The sequence below is a fragment of the Lonchura striata genome, chromosome 6, assembly GCF_050655825.1.
Source record: "Lonchura striata isolate lonStrDom1 chromosome 6, ASM5065582v1, whole genome shotgun sequence".
Taxonomy (NCBI): Eukaryota; Metazoa; Chordata; class Aves; order Passeriformes; family Estrildidae; genus Lonchura; species Lonchura striata.
The window spans coordinates 36,963,007-36,981,321 of NC_140708.1; the positions used below are offsets into that span (position 1 = coordinate 36,963,007).

Below are 18,315 nucleotides of genomic sequence, written 5' to 3' on the forward strand. Positions count from 1 at the left end.
CGAGACCCGCGCGCGCGAGGAGGGGCGGGGCGGGGTGTGGGGGTGTGGGGGGCGTTGGCGCTGACGTCACGGGGGTGTTGGCTCTGACGTCACGCGGGCGGTGGCTCTGACGTCACGCGGGCGGGCTCCAAAATGGCGGCGGCGGCGGGAGCTCGGCTGAGGGGCTGCGCCAAGGTGACGCCTCAGGGCGGGACGGGGGAGCGGGGACGCGGGAGAGCCTCGACACGGGAGAGCCGCAGGGCTCCGGCCCCCGGGGCAGCTGTGCCAGGCGTGGGGTGCTGGCGAGCAGTTCTGCCCGGCGAGTCCGTGTGGGGCGGCCGCGGTGGGTTCGGCGCTGAGGAAAGCTGCTGTGCGGTGGTGCTGGGGGCAGAGAGCAGCGGAGGGCGCTCCCCGGAGGGCGCTGGCACGGCCCCGAGGCTGCCCGAGCTCCGGAGCCTCCCCACACCGCTCCGGGTGCCCAGCTGGGGCTTTGGGGTGGCTCTGCAGGGCCAGCGGCTGCGCTGCGTGGGCCCCTGAAATTCGGAACAGTCTTGGTGTTGCTTGAGGCGCTGGAGGTGAGATCGAGACGTGCAGAGGCGCTCGTGGTTTTGCCATGCACGCCTTGGTTGTGCACCTTGTGAGACCTTCTGCAGCTCCTGTGTGGCTCTGGAAATAAACTAAAATAAAGGAAACCAACCCTAGAAATAAAGGCAATTTCCCTTCTCTGCTGGGAAATAGGAGCTGTGTGGACACCAGCTGGGATGGACGCAGGAGTGGAAGTCACCAAGGCAAGCAAAGCGAGCTGAGGAAAACATTGCTTTGGGTTTTTTTTTTCTGTTTATATCAATGCTGCTGCCAGGTTCAGCATTAAAGTCTTGTTTTAGATTCTAAAACAAGGAAACCAGGAGAACTAATCTTTAAAGAGCTGAGGTGGAGGTAAGAATTGAGATAAACAAAAAAATCAATGTTATCAGCAACCAATTATCAAAAACCTGTGTTTAGTAGGGCAAGCAGTCTGAATTCTGTAGCAGCACAAATCACTACCTACAGAAGAAGAGCAGAAAAAAAGGCAGGGAAGCAGCAGCTAAGTAATGCACACGCTCTTTAAATAACTGCCAGAAATTAGTGCTACTACATGGCCTCTAAGAAAAAAAAAAGTACACATTAATGTAGTGAATTGATTATTTATTTAGTTTCTAAATCCAAATGTTGAACTAAAACATAATTCCCACACTGGGCTATTATTCCTCTGGGACAGCTGTGAGTTGCTGCTCTTTGTGTGGGAGTTGCCAGCATTAATCCTATCCCTTGGATGCATCCCATTGGTTTTAAAACTTTTCAAGGTGACCTTTTAAGGAATATTCCTTTGCTCCTGCAATGGAGCAAAGTGTCTCAAACAAGTACTGCCCACAGCATGGTTGGTAAATTCTTGGACAGGGCTTGGAGCACTCTGGGGTAGTGGAAGGTCCCTGCCCATGGCAGAGGGTGGAACTGGATGAGCTTTAATGCCCTTCCAGCCCAAACTACTCCATGATTTTATGCTTTATATTCCCGGTGATTCACCCTATTTGTGCCACTATGGAGGAAAACACTTTTTTCTTTGTACCTGGGAATGAAGTGGTGGAAGGAGCAGGAAGTGTGTGTGGTTTGCAGCCCTGTCAGTGCTCAGGAAGCAGCACAGTGATAAGTAGAAATGTGCATATGTATGCTCAGGTTTTTCCTTCTCAGCCCCTGCCAAGGACAGACTTGCACAGGTGGATGTTTGCACACACCCAGCATAGCTGCAAATAATTCATTCTTGGACTACTGCTCCCAGAACATGGTTGCCTGGGGTTTAATCTCTATTAAAACAATGTTTTCTTTTTTTTTGTGAAGACCCACAGTGACTCCAATAACTCCATCATCCTTTGAAAGTGTTGCAGCTATGGCTGACCATCCAAATGTATTCATAATTTAGACCTGCTCACCAGTGGTTGTTTTATGTCACCAGGGGATGTTGAATGTGAATAAACTGAATTTTCACAGCAATATTTTTTTAATTTTCTCTATTACCATGTATGTTTGTTGTTATTAGGTTTTATTTTATGCACAGCTGTTTGTGGCAACATCAGAATTTCCTTACCACAGCAGACTTTTGCTTCTTGTCTCCAGAAGAGTTCATGGATGTGTTTTCCATCAGTTCTTCAGCCAGGGAGATGACAAGTGTTGAAAGCCAACATGAAAGAGGGGGAATTATTAGAAGGATCAAAGGAATTTTTACTTCCTGACCCCAGAGTTTCTGCTGCTTTTGGAGGAATGCTGCTACCACGATGTGCATTGTGGAACTGCCCTGTGTTCTGTGAGCTAAGCAGGCGCCTGCTCAGGGCACAGCCAGTCTGTTCCTCACCCTGGGGTTCAGAATGAGTGCTGCCAAAAATCTCTGTTGGCAGACATGTGTTTTCATGTATTTATGGCCCAGCTGTGTCTCTCCTGGGCCTTTCTGTCAGCAGTGTTGTGGTGAGACATTTGTGTCTCCACACTTTAGACTGACGTGGCAGAAGTGCCCAAAATCTGTAGCAGAGATCAGCCCCGGAGCGGGCTGGGTTTGGGGAGCTGTGGGAGCAGAACAGAGCCATCGTTCTGTCCTGCTTTATGCCAACTTTAAAATCCTAAGGAATTATTCTGTGTCTGGAAAGCGTATTGGCCTTCATACCAAACTTGCCTTTGTAAAGCCTGCTGTGAGGTAATTAAGTCTTTGAACACAGTTTTTAGGTCTCCGAGGGACAAAGTTGTCACATTATCTGTGTCCTGACAATCACTTCCTCCCAAAAGCCCCTGTTCTGTTCATTTTTGTGACTTTTGCCACATATTAATGCTATTCCCCACAGTAAAATGCTCAGCTTCTACTCCTTTGGTTGAATAATCAATTCTTCATTAAATCATTGTAATATTTTGTGGACAAATGGGGAGCATAAGCATAAACCACTTAGTTTTAGTTTCTTCCCATGCATTTAAAATAAATCAACCAAATAAGACACATTAATTATTAGTTATACTATCAACATACTAACTATGGGATTTTCACTGTGTGGAAATCAACTGTACAGAAGCATTCAAATGCCAGGGTTTTGTCTACAAAATGTGTGCTCATTCTGAAAATCATTAAATGTGAATAAGAATTCAATCTGAATACAGAAATCCACAGTGCAGTTAAAAATTAGGCCCTTTCATAGCAAAATGCCAGTAATCCACATGAGGGGCTGTCAGACTGCTTTAGAAACAAGAGTTGCTGGTCCCTGGAAAAGCAGGGAGAAAGTTAAACTCAGTGATTAAACTTGACAGGCCTGTGAAACTCACTGTGTGTGTGTTTTATATTATTATTTTTGTTAATGAAAGTATTCTATTGAAATACACACTCACTACTCTGAATATTGCAGTAGACTTGCAAAATCATCTATTGAAATAAATACTATCAGCAGGGTTTATTTGCTGTAAACACTAAAATTGACTAAAAAATGCTTGTGCATACGTTGCAGAATAACCTTGTGTTAGTAAACTTCCAGAAAGAAAACTGTTTCATGTTAAAAGAAAAGCAATTAAAGGATATTTTCTTTTAGGACACAGACGGGGGAGGTTATATTTTCTCAAAAGCTTTCAGGCTGAATATTAGATGTAAGTTATGTTTTCTAATCATGTACTGAATAAAAGCACTGGGTAAAGTTATATATTGCTGTCTGCATACAAATCTAACTGTTTTCATGTTCTGTTTTTGTTGCCAGCAGCTGAGAAGACACATGCCAGCACACTTGGCTCCTTGGAGAGTTTCTCCCTGTGTTTTTAGATCCTCCAAATCAGAACTCAAGCCAAACGTAGCCAGTGATGGACTTGTCTATGCTCCACTTCAAACGTTCACCGAAGAGGAGGCCATGCTGAAAGACATGGGTAGCTATTATCTCTGCAGTTAAAAATTCAGAAATGTTTTAACTAGAAGGGATATTTTAGCTTAAAATTTTGTTTTCATTGTTTATTTCTAGTCAAATGTTGAGATGCTTTGGGGGAGTTCTGCTTTACACCTTATGTTGCTTGGGCTCCTTACTTTTTCTTCTGACATGCACAACCTGTCAGAAGCACCACATTGCTGTTACATTTATTCCAAGGAGACTGTTTTATTCATTTCTTTATTGAATATTTACATGTTTTTTTCTTCTTTTCATTGCAGTGACCAAATTTGCCCAGGAACGAGTTGCACCTTTCGTGCAAAAAATGGACGAGAATGCAAAAATGGAAGAGTCCATCGTGCAGGGATTGTTTGAACAAGGGGTCTGCACACTTTTACCTAATCTTTTATTTGGAAAGTAACAGCACTTTATGAATCTCTAACTGTGCCTTGTTCAGATTTTTAGGTGAAAAGATTGAGGGATATAATTCAAATGAATTAATGAATCATTAAAAATTTTGGAGTTGTCAATCACATGACAACTTTCTTTACAGCATTATCACTCTCCATCTTTTACTGTAATTTTTTTCCCTCTCCCCCATGCCACATACTTCACCTTATCTTTTAGTTCCTTGTCTTCCCTCGGTCATTTTTTTTAAATTGGAGAAGCATAATTGGATGCTGGAAAGGCCATGACTCCAAGTGTTGATGGAGAAGAAAACCAGGAGTCCTCTGTGCCTTACTGGGCAGCCATGAAGACTTACCTTGCCAAAATCCTGGTGTTCATTCCTGGATTCAATTTTAGCCTTTCCAACTACCGGGGCCAACAAACTTATACATTTGCACCTTTCCATTTCAGCTGATGAGTATTGAGCTCGGGGAAGAATATGGAGGAACTGGAGCTTCATTTTTTTCAATCATATTGGCAGTGGAAGAATTGGCCAAAGTTGATCCAGCTGTGGCTCTTGTGTGTGAACTCCAAAACACTCTAACAAATAAGTTGTTTACCACATATGGAACAGAAGAACAAAAGAGAACTTACCTGCCCAGGGTGTCCAAAGATACAGTGAGTCAAAGTCTTACTTGACTTAACTGTTGAAATTATATTATTGTTTAGTAATGTGAGTGGGGATTTTTTTTTTCAGTGGCTAATGTGTGTCTGCAGCTCTGGAAAATATGTGTGAACTTTGAAACAGTGGTTAGAGCTGAGATCTGTGGTGATATAGATACATCCTGTCATCAGTAGCTGAGAGGTAAAAGTGGAAAGGCACTTATTAGTTTCATTAAAATTTAATTTACTGTGGAAAAGAACTGTAAAGCAGTTGACTTTGAGAGATGTGTAATTACACAGTGTTTCTATTCTTAATCTTCATAGCTGAAACAGTTACTTTAATGCAGTAGGTTAAAATATCTGACTTTAAGAGACTTGTGCTGGCTTATAAATATTTTCCTTGTAGGATTTATTTATATCTGTTAAAGTTAAATTAGCTTTTTCCCTTCTCTTGACAGTTAGGGAGTTTCTGTCTTTCGGAGGCTGGGTCTGGCAGTGATGCTTTTTCCTTGAAGACTCGAGCTGAAAAGAAAGGAGACTACTACATTATCAATGGCTCAAAGATGTGGATTAGCTTAGCAGAAGATGCAGGAGTTTTCTTTGTCATGGCAAACACAAACCCATCCTCAGTAAGTTGCTACAGAATTCTTGCATTTCAGTGACAGCTGCTGCTATGTGAAACTGTGGATTTTATACTAATAATCTGATGTTAGAGGTTAATATTCTGTGCACCTTTTCCTAGCTGACTGCAAATCTTTAAAAATATTTCCCAACAAAACTTGAGAACTTGGTGAGCAATTTAATAAATTCCTGCAACCAGGGAAACTAAAAATGTCAGGATCATGGTTGCTTAGATGAAGAGCACAGCACTGGTGGTGTTTTGAGTAACAGGAGTTTTTCAGTTTTTCAGTTTTTTGAAAAACAGGAGTTTTTCAAAACAGGAGTTTTGAGTAACAGTATGTTTTTCCAACCTTTGTGACTATCTGACAAGTTCCTGTTGTTAAAAAGCAAAATGGAAAACGAAAAAGTATATTATAGTAAAATACGTCCAGTAAAAAATTACATAGCTGAATATGCAAGAATCAGGTTTGTGCCCAGTCTGGATGTAGGTAGTGGATTTTGAAAATGGTATGAAAACCAGTTTTTGATTGTTTTTAATTTCCCCCAGGGCTACAGAGGAATTACATGCTTCGTCGTGGATCGCAACACAGAGGGGCTTCACGTGGGGAAAAAGGAGGACAAGCTGGGAATCAGAGCATGCTCCACCTGCCCAGTCACCTTTGACAACGTGAAGGTATTGTAAGTTCAGCTGTCGAAGCATAATTTGTGTACAGCTGGAACCTGGCTACACAAAGGAAAGAATATTGACTAAATTCCCTGTTTTTTTCCCCTTAGACACACTGATTGTTGGGCATATTTTAGCATCTTCCTCCCACAGAAGTCTAAAGAGGAGTTGGATTTCTTAAATTTTGGTGTAGTTTTTTCTCTGGCATCACTTTATAGCCATGTGAATCTGGGAATGCTCTAATAATATCCTAGGAATCAAACTGTGGTTTATGTTTTATGCCTTCACTTATGAGGAAAAAATTGATAAAATTTGTGAACCCTTTTAGTAGTTGCAAAGCAGAATAGAAGAGGAATAATTGGGTGGTTTTATTTTTTAGGTTCCTGAGAGCAACATCCTGGGACAAATTGGCCAAGGCTATAAGTATGCCATTGGAATGCTCAATACTGGCAGGATAGGGATTGCTGCACAGGTGGGTGATTTGGTTTGTTACTGAGCACAGCCAGGATATAACTGGAGTTTGGACTGAAATGTGTGGAGTAGTTAAAGCTGTTTAGAGAATACTTTATTAAAAGCTCGAGTGCCACTAGATGTCACTGTTCCCGTAGCAAAGCTACAGCAAAGGTAGGAACAACTGCCAGTGGGAAAATTCTCCTGTGGTGACATAAGCAATGGACTTCAAAAACATTACATGAGAATTAGCGTGTCTTTGGTCGTTAATTTATTGCTACTGAGTTTTTCCACATTCTTGTCTTCCACTGTGCAAATTTATTTTACAAAGAAAGCTAACTTTGGAAAATTTAGCACACTGAAATGTATAATATTAATACTTCCAGCTGGGATTGCAAAGGGCTGGCAAATGTAACCTAGTGCAAACTGATGTTTTCCCAACAACTTATTTTTAAAAGTCAACTTATTTTAAAAATAAATGTAATTTTCTTTAGCAGAAGTGTTCCAGTTCATTATTGTGTTTGAAAATTGCATCTTAGGGGAAAGTATTTACTGACCTTGGAGTTACTTCAAAATGTTGTATTTTACTGTGAAGTCAGTTTGGATTTCAGACTGCTGCTGATCTCAGTGGAAATCAGGTTCAGCCCCAGAAGAAAATTACTTGTGATAAGTTTTTATATTTTTACTTTACTTTTGAAAGTAATCTTTTCTTTGTTTATACTTTGTTGTTCAATATTTCTGTACTACCAATCTCCTCTATCTTTTGCCCTGGTTTGCAGACAGACCAGAAGAAATCCTCTTCATGAAATTGAGATTTTCCACATGGCAATACACTATGCTAATAATTGGGCTGGTTTTTCCATAATTTCTAAAGATTACCTCTGATTAAACTTTGTCTGATATGGCATTTAAAAAAGGGCTGTGGGCCCTATTGCTCCCAGAGATATAAATAATATAAAGGCTCTGGCAGTAAAATACATGGTCTGGATTTTAGTCTTAATTACTCCAAGTTACACCTTAATTAAAAGTTAAGGTCAGGTAGTTGTTATATCTTAATTACTGCCTTCTTGGCACCTTCAAATTAAGAGAAATGGACTTGACAAGAACAGCAGCTCTAAAGCCCTGTGGTATTGAGTTTAGTTTTGCAGTAGTAATAGTTTTAAAAGATAATGAAGATCTTATAAAATGTAATTGTGGCTTTGAAAACAGTTTCAGATGGTTTTAATGCAAGGCAGCTGCAATATTATTACAGGTGCTGAAGTTGATGTACTTTGTTCTTATAATTTATATAAGGAGATGACAAATCTGATAATGGGGGTGATTAGCAGCAGATTGCATTATTTTCTTTTAGTGTTTTCCTATGTATCTTTTTTTTTTCTGTTATACATCATTAAAGGTAGTTTTCTAAGCTGTCTGATGTGACACTTTACTGCTTCTGCCTTTGTGGAAAGACAAAATTGATCTAAATTCTTCTACAATTGTTCTGCAGAGTTGGAAGGTAGTGCAAGAAATGTTATCTCTCTTTCCACTCAGCTAAGTTTCTAACTTCTGAAATAAATTGTTAATTCTGGCAATTCAATCTGCTGTCCTCTAGAAAATGAGAAATTATTTTGCTTATGGAATTAGTTTTGGTTAATCATTCAGATTATTTTTCCTTTATAGGGTAATGTAGATCTATAGACCTTCAGTTTACAGTAATTTTCTTATGCAATTACGAATTTTCCAAAAAAACAATAGTTTTGCAATTACAATTGACCCATAAGTTTTGTTCAAAAAATGAGTGGTAGTGTTTTCATAAATACTTATCTATGGTAAAACATGAGCATGTAATAGATTTGTTCCTCAAACTTTTCTTTCTTATAACTCACCTCAGTTTGTGTGATAACTGTAAAATTCTGGCTCCTAGGATTCTGTATACACGTTTTAGCAATATCTAGGTAGAAAGAAAACAACTTTTCTCCTGGATACCAACCTGCCTGACCAGAAGATGGCCAATTATTATCATCTCCCTTAGGTGCATTCAATGAATCAATTTTTTTAAATCATATTCTTATTTTTCCTTACAGATGTTAGGACTGGCCCAGGGGTGTTTTGACCGTACAGTTCCCTACACAAAGGAGAGAGTCCAGTTTGGAAAAAGTGTGTTTGATTTCCAGGTACTTGTTAATGTTTCCTCCAAGAAAGAATAGTGACCACACTAAAATTAATATTATGATTTGCATGATTTATGTTCCACTTCACATCTTGTTTCTCCTCCTCAATATTTGAGAAGAATTTTTAAAAAAAAAAATTCTGGATGAATGTTTATCTGCCATGTAAAATTCAGCAAGTGCCACACAAATAATATAAAACTTAAAAATATTATTGACATAGTCCTTTTGCTTGTTATCTTATTGACATTCTTTGAAAATAATACACATGGACCTCCCTTCTGATTTTAATGTCACACTATGCTGAATGTGCTCCAGTTTTTATACCCTTTCATGAGGTGTAGGGGAAGGCTTTTTCTGGAGACACTAGAAATGATAAAAAGATGAGGAAAACTGATTGAATTATTAGATTTCCTGTGCTGTACAAAGACATTTAGTTTTCATTATAATATCTGTTTCTTACAGCGAAAAAGACTCTTTGTTGCAAAAATGATGTATAGTTTAATAAGGAAGATACATAATTGTAATTACTCTGGTAATTTTCTTGTTAAAAGAAACCTACATCTCAGCTAAAGAGAAGGAACATTAGCACTACTCATAATTTATGCAAATTTTAGGAAGCACTCATAGATACCTAGGAAATGATTGGAACTACGTCTTTGGAATAGGAAATGGAATTTATAATTGCCAAATCATTTTGGTATTTTGACCTGCCTATATATTTCTGCAGATCTGAGAGAACGGTGTTAATGTTCTAATAAGATGAAAGATTTCATTGTGTTTTAGACTACTAAATGTTCATTTTCAATGATCATAATATTTGGGTGTTCTTAAATAAACCCATTCTTCTGTAATACTGTTCAGATGTGAGCTCCATCACCTCTTTCCTTCCCTTTGAAGCCATTCCTCAGTCATGGCCTCTGTACCTTTAAGCTGCTTCTAAATTTTGTGTTGTGCCTCTTGGACAAGGAAAGGCGTTGTCACCTTCCTAGTTTTCCACTTTTATTTAAGAAATATTTGTTTACAAGTCTTCCTTTGCTAAGCTCATTAGGGAACCAGACCTGGTTTTGTCTCAATGAACAGCTGCAGAATGAAAACACAGCTCTGACTTCCTCATGCCTTTGTAACCCCGAGGAGGATGCTAAGATAGGGATAAAATTATCCTTTCTACTCCTGGGTTTAAATAGGTAACCTCTGTCTAGACAGTCAGGCAGAAGGAACCCCAGTGCTCCTAAATCCAAGAACAGGAAGGGGAAAATAGGACTGCACTTCCTAAGAGCACTTCAGTGGCCCAGGAGTTTTCCCAACCTCTGTCGATAAACACAGAAGGAACTTGGAATTACTTCCCACCTGGATCTCATATTTTATTTCGGAGTGCAGGTGCACTCTGTGGTTGTTGCTGTGGCCGTGTCTGAGTGCTGTGGTGCTGTTGCAGGGCATGCAGCACCAGATTGCCCAGGTGGCCACGCAGCTGGAGGCAGCCAGGCTGCTGACCTACAACGCGGCGCGGCTGGCGGAGGCGGGCAGGCCGGCCATCAAGGAGGCCAGCATGGCCAAGTACTTCACTGCTGAGGTACCTGAGCTCCCTCACTCCAGGCCTTCATCCCACTGCTGCTGAAGCTCCTTCTGTTACAGTGTGAACTCGTAATTCATCATTGCTGTAAAATCTCTGAATCCCTGGAGGTGTTTGAGGCCACATCGGGTGGGACTTGGGGCAACCTGGGCTAGTGGAAGGTGTCCCTGCCCATGGCAGGAGAGTTGGAATGAGATGAGTTTTAAGATCCACTCCAACCCAAACCATTCTGTGTTTCTCAGTTCATGCACAGAATCTGAAGTAAGTCACCAAAAAATAAGCTGCTCATGCCCCTATATAAAATTTTTTAAACCAACCAACAACACTAAAAGAAGAAAGTGAATTAACACTTTCACTTTTCAAGAAAGATTTAATTTTCTCATAAATCTTATTGTGGCATGAGAAGTGACACTGTAAAGAGTTAATTTGTGACCATTTCACCTCTGCTGGTCACATCTGTGAATGACTCAAAACTGGATGATTTTTCCCTCTTTGCAATTGCTGTCTTGCATACCACTGCTGGTCTTTTGCACAGAACAGCGTAGAAACTATTGCTGTAACAATTAGTGAAGTCCTGATATCCTCTGGTTTATGTTGCTTTTATCCTAAAATGGCTTGCTGAAGATGAATACCAAAATACCCATCCTTCTTCCCTCCTGTTGCAGTCGCTGCTTTATTCCCTGTTTTGTTATTAATTAGGTACAAAGTATAAGTTTTACTGTTACTGTCTGAACTTGAGTCCTGTAACTCTGAAACTCTCTTCATAGGTTGCAACACTGACAACCAGTAAATGTATTGAATGGATGGGAGGTGTTGGATTCACCAAAAATTACCCAATAGAAAAGTACTACCGTGACTGCAAGATAGGTGAGTGCCACTTTCTTACCAAGTGTCTCTTGTAGCTTTGGTGCTATTAAAGTTTGAGGAAGAAGGGCTGGCTTTTTTCCTCAGGGTATTTTTCCTTAAAACTGTATCAACACTAATTCAAAGGCTCAGATATAAAACTTTAGGTATAAATAAATGTATGTACCTGCAAGGCTAGTTAAAATATTTTATTAAATACCAACAAAATACAGACACAAACGCTGTGTCCCATTTTATTAAGAAAATTTCTGTTAAAAAACAAGAATTGAAAATAACTTCATTTGCTTTAAGATTTGAATCCATGTGGAGTTTTCTTTTCAAAGCTTTCTTGTTTATCAGGATAATCCTTGGACACAACAGTTTGATATTTCTAACAATATTACCCTTTTGCTTTTATTATAATAGCATTTAGAACTTCTTCATTTTTGTTGGCTATTTAAGACTTTCTTTTCAGGAAAATGTCTTTGCATTATTATGTGTTGCCAGCCAGAAAAGTGTTTTCATTGTTACAGATAATAAAATAGGAACGTTTATAATATTATATAAGTAATTACAATTCTGTGCTACTACTTGCACAGTAAAGCTTCATTTCGTAATTTTAAAGGTTCTCACTGGACTTTAGGATGATATTTTGGTCTCTCTTCATAAACTCACTGTGAGTTTGGAGTCTACTAACTTGTTTTCTTCTGATTTCAGGTACAATATATGAAGGAACTTCAAATATCCAGTTGAGCACAATTGCAAAATTCTTAGCACAGGAGTACTGAAACCATAAAGACTTTCTTGATACTGTATAAAAATTATTTCCCTGAACACCGATTGTAAATTTATTTGTAATTACAGAAGGCATGATGACATCATAAATAAGAATACACCATCACAGTGAAATCATAGGGAAAACCATGAATTCCCCACTTCAGGAGAGGGAGTGATTCATCTGAAATCATGAATTCCACATTCAAATCCAAACTTCTTCCTGCCTGAGACACTGCCAAGCACTGGATTTAGCCCCTTAGGTCATGCCAGCAGTTCATCTCCACTTGGGGATTTCAGAGTGAAAACAAAGGAATCCAAATCCCTGGCATTGCTGTTATTCCACCTGGGAGAAGAGACTCTGCAGGAGCAGCAGAGCTGCTGTGGGGAGTGGAGCTGCAGTTGGGGTGTGCTGCCTGCATTAGCACGGGGTGCAAAGAGAGGGAAGTGGTGGTTTCCTCTCTCCCAGGTGGAGTGATGTCTGTGGAGCTGCTGTAATTGGAGTCATTTTTATAGCAGCCCTCAGTGTGTTCTTAAGGATATCTTTGTAATTAAGCCCTTGCAGCCCCAATTTGTACTCCTGAAAGGTGGATAATATCCACCTCCCTTTCCAGCCTTCTCAGCTGTTAAGGGTTTTAATCTAAGAGCCTATTTATAGTTCTCCTTTCATAAAAGGTTGAGTTGAAATCTTTCTGAAATGGGGTTTAAAAAGCTCTAGTAGTTCTGCAAAAGGACAGATATAAGCTGGGTAATGGGAGTGCTGTGATTCTACCTCACAGTGGCCTTTCCACATTCAATGCATTTTACAAACTTTAAAGGGAGGCACTGTTAATTTGCAGCCTAGAATTCCTTGCTCCTGGAAGGTAGTGGTTCTCCAGCACAGTTTTCCCCTTTTTTAAGAGAGAAAAATGGGTAGGGGGTTGGGAAGTATTTGCTTTTTTTTTATTTGTCTGTGTTTACTCTAAAATTAGACATTTTATTTACAGCAGAAACCTCTTCAGTGCTGGAGAGCTAATTAACTAATAATCAAGAGACAGGAAGCTTAATATATGAAAAATCATCCTAATTGCTGTAATTGGCAATCTGTTTCAAGTGTTTTGGGGAGGGAAGGATTGGTTTTCTGGCTTTGGCGGACTTAGAGGAATCTCCTTTTTAAAGCTTGCCTTTCACTGATGATTCACTCTGAGTGGAGCTTAGAACATTACAGGCTGAGACTCCCAGAGGATTTCCTAGCAAAACCAGGGCAAGTGACACTTAACAAGTGGGATTTGTAAAACAAGCAGTGCCTTAGACAAAGAAACAAGCAAGGATGAAAAGCACTATTAAAAAGTTCTCTGACTTCAAAGGGAAGTAACTGCTTTAGTGAATTAATCCTTCTATGTACATGCTTTGCCTGTTAATGGGCAAAGAATTATTGTGGTGATTATCCTTATGCCAATAAAAAATGCCCCTCCCATATCAGTTTGATCAAGAGCTTTGAGATTTACAAAAATACAAAAGTAGGAAGGTAGACTAGATGGTTTCTGAAATTTTCTTCTAGCAATATTATTAATCATTATCTTTATTAATACATTTCAGATTTGCTTGCAGGCTTTCTTTCAGCTGAATTGAAACAGCTGGGGAAACTCAGATTAGAATCAAAACTAGAATTAACACTACAGACACCACAATATTTGACTACAGTTATTTTGCTCAACACAGTCTATCTGTAAATCATAATATATGAAAATATAAACAATCCTAATATAAACAATCATTACCACACTGCAAAATGCTGGGGCTACTGCTGAGTTGTGGCAAGGTGAGGCAGCCCTTGGCTGCTGAGGTTTAATGTGCTTTGCTCACAGAAAGCAGGGTTTGGTTTTTGCTGTGATCTCCTGGCTTGAGACACTCTCAGCTTGGCATCTGCAGTTTTGTGTGAGACTGAGGACTGGCAATACTTAACTGATCCAATACAGTGCCAGAAGCAAACCCTTTGTGGAGGAAAGTGCAGAGCTCTTTGAAGGACTGTTAAGGGCTGGATATCCAGGATTATGTAAAAATACTCTCTTTGTGTACAACTGTGTCAGGTATCCATTTGAAAAAATAACCAGGGGAAAATGAGATTAATGTGATTCCTCACAGTCTGATATGGGATGCCTGAGCCCAGGAAACAAGCTGAACATCCTCAGCAGCAATTCAACAGTAGCTGATGAGCTTTTTGTTCTCAATAAAGCAAGGTCAAGCCTTTAACTAATGTTACAATTGTAAATATTTCTTGTCTTTGTTATGTATGCTGTATTTTGTACTCAGTTTTGAAATAAATAAATAATGTATTGTATTTGTATGCATAGTTCTGTGGAGGAGTATGTGCAGAAATCAATTACAGCCCATGAGTAACTTTCCTTGCTGTTTTAAGAGGACAGGTACCTGTGTGCAGAGCATTGGCTACCCTGGCCACTGATTCTGCAGAGAGTCACAGAATGGTTTGGGTTGGAAGGGTCCTTAAATCCCACCCCTGCCATGGGCAGGGACACCTTCCACTATCCAAGTCCTGTCCAACCTGGCATTATTTCCTCCCCTCAATTCCATTGCTCTGAACTCAGATGTTTGGTTAGGAAAGAGAAGTGCTCTGCTGTTCTCCAGGAGCTGTTTAGAGCTGCCTGTGCTCCCCAGCCCTTGTTCTGCTTTGGGACAGGTATTTTTGGGTGGTCATAAATGGCAATTCTACATTGGGCACTGTGGGCACAGGCTGCAGAGCTGGTGTGGGCAATGCTGGGAGGCTCTCTGAGAATTTAAACTGCTTTCTATGCTCAAGATGTATCTTACTAGTGACTTTTCCCTTTTTATGCCCTTAGTCCATCCAGTCTGTTGTCCTGGAACAGCAACCTCAGTAGCAAATGCTGCATGTGAGCTTCCCTGGTTAGAAGAAAAGATCTGTATTAAGAATATATTTAAAAGTGCCTGGATTTTGGTTTTGACTTGATACAATGCTAATCTTGTGTATCAATTCATGGTTCTCTAATAATCCATCATTTAAAATTGTTACCAGATCTTGCAGGGTTTGTACCAGGAGAGAATGACTGTGCCATGTCAGGTTTCTCTAGTTCTGTTCTGGTTGGTGATCAAGGCAGATTTCCACAGAAAGGTTTAATCACTACTTGGGAAATACTCAAACACAACATTTAATATAATCTTTTCTATGTTGTTGTTCTTTCTCTCATATTTTCTTTTCCCCACGTAAAGATTGTGTTAGAAAAGGCTTGCATGAACTACAGAGTTATTGTTCTTTGGGAGCCTTTTGCTATGTAAAGACTTTTCTAATTAACATGTTATTGCATTTCCACTTGAAAATCTTTTGGTGAGAGACACATTTCAAGTTCTTCTACCAGGCTAAGCTCAATTGGAAGCCCACTCTGTTTTGAAAGCAGCTGTCTGACTTCCCTGAGCTGATACTGGATACACAAAAGCTGAAGAAATGCTTTTCCTCAGCCCCAGAATGTATTCAGGCTAACTAGAAATTACCAGTGTATTCCCTAATAGCTTGTTTATTGTTCAAAGGAACATGCAGTGTACACTGTAACATTTTTTTCTGGTGAAATATTTAGAAATATAAATCAAAAATATGTGCAGTCTCACTAGACAGTAATAGCATTTTATATATTTTGTCTTTCAAGATCATTTGGATTTACATCTTTCTGAAGCTATTCTCTCTCTCTCAGTAACTGCAGAGCTGCTAACACTGGAGGACTCAGATAAACTAAAAAAAAGTCAAGTTTTTAGTGACTCCTTTTTAGTGAGGCTGAAGAGGGGCTGTTTGCATCCTTCAGTCAGGGACAGTCAGCCAAGTCCCAGGCAATGACCCAGCCCTCAGCTGAACAGAATCATTTTCTGATCATCCTTCTCATCACATTTAAATTTCCCACAAGAGTCTTGGATGTTTTTGGCCTGAATTGTTTTCAAGGACACCCTCTACAATTCTTCTATTTCCTAATTTGCATCCTAAGTATGCAAATTAAATGCAAAATTTTCAGTACAAACAGAGCAGGTTTTAATTGTGTTGCTGAGGTTTTCTGCTTTTGTTCAGATCATTCCCAAAGACATGATAATTACATGTTTGACATTAGCTTCTCTGGACACTTTTTAGTTTTATTTAGAAGAAATTTGCTAAACTGCCATAAAAATAATCCAGGAATAATTAAAAAAATAAACGTTAAAGTTCTGGAAGTATAATTAAGAACTTGTTTGGTCAATGGAGCTGCTGAAGATAGAGTTGATCCTTTCAATATCTGTCCAACCAGGCTTTAGAAGAAAAATAATTTTCTGGGTTTAATTGCAGCAGTGCCTTCATTTGATTGATAAAGCAGATTATTTTGACTGTTGTTTGAATAATAAAAGCTGGATTCAGCAGAATATTTGTCATAAAATACATTTAAGTGCCATGCAGCTCCCAAGGACCAAAGGAAGGTGCAGCAACAGATCTTCCATTTAATGCTGAAAGAATTTTAGCTCTACTGTACTTTGACTTCAGTGATCCAATTTGCAGAGATAAACAATTCTCTGGCAGTAATGCAGCTTGCCATTATTTAATAATTATTTAAAATGTGCCTCATTACCCTTGTGTAAGAATCTGGGCTGCTGGTTGTGCTCTGATTCTTCAGGGGCTGACACAGCACTGGGTTAAAGCACCCCATGGTCTGGTGTCTCAGACTGTTCTAATTTAATAGCAGACCTTCTCTATCCTGCTGCTTCTATTTAGAAGTGTCCAAAACCCTTTTTTTTTTTTTTTTTCTTTTCTTTTCCCCAACTGTAAAAGCCTTCTGGCACTAAATTACATCTACTCCTTGACTGAAACATATCTGCTCTATGCTAACCTCATTATCCAGGAATGATTTCTAGAAGAGGAAGTGAAGAATAATTAAATCACTCCTAACTGAAGGAAATGCTTCGCAGAACTATACAAATTCCAATTTGGCCAAGATGCTGTGGTTTCAGATTCTATTTCTGGGAAGGGCAGAGGGACAGGCAGTTATTTTTGGAGTCATGGGCAGCTGGTTCTGGCTGCAGTTTTCTCTCTTTGAGCTGGGAGTGGGCTGGGACATCCCTGCTGAGGAGGGAGCACAGCTCCTGCCACCACCCTCCTCAGTACCTGCCCTGCTGGGAGTGCTGGTAAATTAAATTGTCCCCCTTGCTGCAGGTGCCACCTGCTTTGCTTGGTGCTGGCTGAGACCCTGAATTGAGGGATTTTCCTGCAAAATCGTGCCTCAGCCCCATCTGAAGCAGCAGTGGTGCCCTGCCTTTGCTGTCAGCACAGGGCAAAGCTGTGAGAGGACAGACATTTCCACCACTTAGCTTGGGAGAGTACCTGAGATAAAATCAGGATTGGATTTTGGGGGTTAAAAATGAGCTTGCTGTGTGTGTGTGCTCAGCAGGAGTTCCTGGGGGAGCCCATGGGCTGGGCACGGCCCCACATGGGGCTCTGCTCTGCACATCTTTAGATTTTCACATTTTTCCATCTGCAAATTTCACTCTTCCAAAGCTTAAGGCAAAAAGAAGGTAAAAAAAAACCCCTCACAACTAGCTTTTTTTATGTGGGAATGGCTGCAAGTATATTAGTGATGGATAATTGATTTATTAATTGGTAAAAATACAACTAACATGCTGGAAGAACAGCTTTTCAGTGCTGCACCACTCTGGTCCTTCAAGGAATCAGATCACTGAATGAGTTATGCATTTAAGAAATCCACTTAGAATTAAGAACATATGTGCTACTTTCCCAGCTTTTCCTTTAAAAGTTGCATATTACAATAATGGAGTGTAAAGAGTAAACTTCAGTGATTTGCAAAAGGCACCAGCCTTGTGCCTTTTCCAAACTGGTTGATTTATGTGCTGTTTGCTGTTTTTGAGAACACAAAACAATTAATTCATGTGTGAAAAGAACAGTGAATTAATCCTAGAGAGCCCTGGAGCCTTTAAAGACCTGAATCATATGTTGAGCTCGTTTAAAACTTGCATAAGAAATTAATGTAGAATAAAGCCCTTTAATTTGAAAAGTGCATCTATAGTAGGTGTCCCTAGGATATCTTCTGGATCATTATTCAGAAAGGTTAAGGAGGACTTTATTTTTTCCTTTCTTTCTTTCTTTTTTCCCCCCTTATATTCAGTATGTATTTTCCAGTTTGCAGCTCAACGTGGTGCATTTCAACTTATAAAGAGGCTGAGATTTTAAAAAGAAACGGGGAGCTTTTTATTCACCTTCCACTTAATTTCCTTGCTGCCTTGCCAGTCCCAGCTTAATGAATGTAATTGCTACCT

The 18,315-nt window shown here is 39.7% G+C and overlaps 1 protein-coding gene across 6 annotated transcripts; it reads left to right on the plus strand.

Annotated features, from left to right (window-relative positions):
• Nucleotides 1-108: 108 nt before the first annotated feature.
• On the plus strand, nt 109-14,341 carry ACADSB (acyl-CoA dehydrogenase short/branched chain). 6 transcript variants are annotated; one of them, XM_021526372.3, is made up of 11 exons: nt 109-174; nt 3,738-3,900; nt 4,178-4,278; nt 4,755-4,961; nt 5,405-5,575; nt 6,115-6,240; nt 6,611-6,703; nt 8,748-8,837; nt 10,267-10,404; nt 11,172-11,271; nt 11,965-14,341. In XM_021526372.3, exons 1-11 carry the CDS (start codon nt 133-135, stop codon nt 12,033-12,035), a joined length of 1,302 nt encoding a protein of 433 aa, XP_021382047.3. In that variant the 5' UTR covers nt 109-132; the 3' UTR covers nt 12,036-14,341. The 6 variants fall into 6 exon arrangements, with proteins under 6 accessions (XP_021382047.3, XP_021382048.3, XP_085439056.1 ...); XM_021526373.3 differs by having other exon boundaries at nt 3,741-3,900; XM_085582929.1 differs by lacking the exon at nt 109-174 and adding an exon at nt 596-767 and having other exon boundaries at nt 3,741-3,900.
• Nucleotides 14,342-18,315: the final 3,974 nt, after the last annotated feature.

What these genes read in the sequence shown, in the direction of transcription:
- ACADSB (XM_021526372.3), top strand. Translation starts at nt 133, where the DNA reads ATGGCGGCGGCGGCGGGAGCTCGGCTGAGGGGCTGCGCCAAG. An exon ending in AGGGATTGTTTGAACAAGGG is followed by an intron (nt 4,279 to 4,754) that starts GTCTGCACACTT and finishes TTTCCATTTCAG; the next exon opens with CTGATGAGTATTGAGCTCGG. An exon ending in CCAGGGTGTCCAAAGATACA is followed by an intron (nt 4,962 to 5,404) that starts GTGAGTCAAAGT and finishes TTCTCTTGACAG; the next exon opens with TTAGGGAGTTTCTGTCTTTC.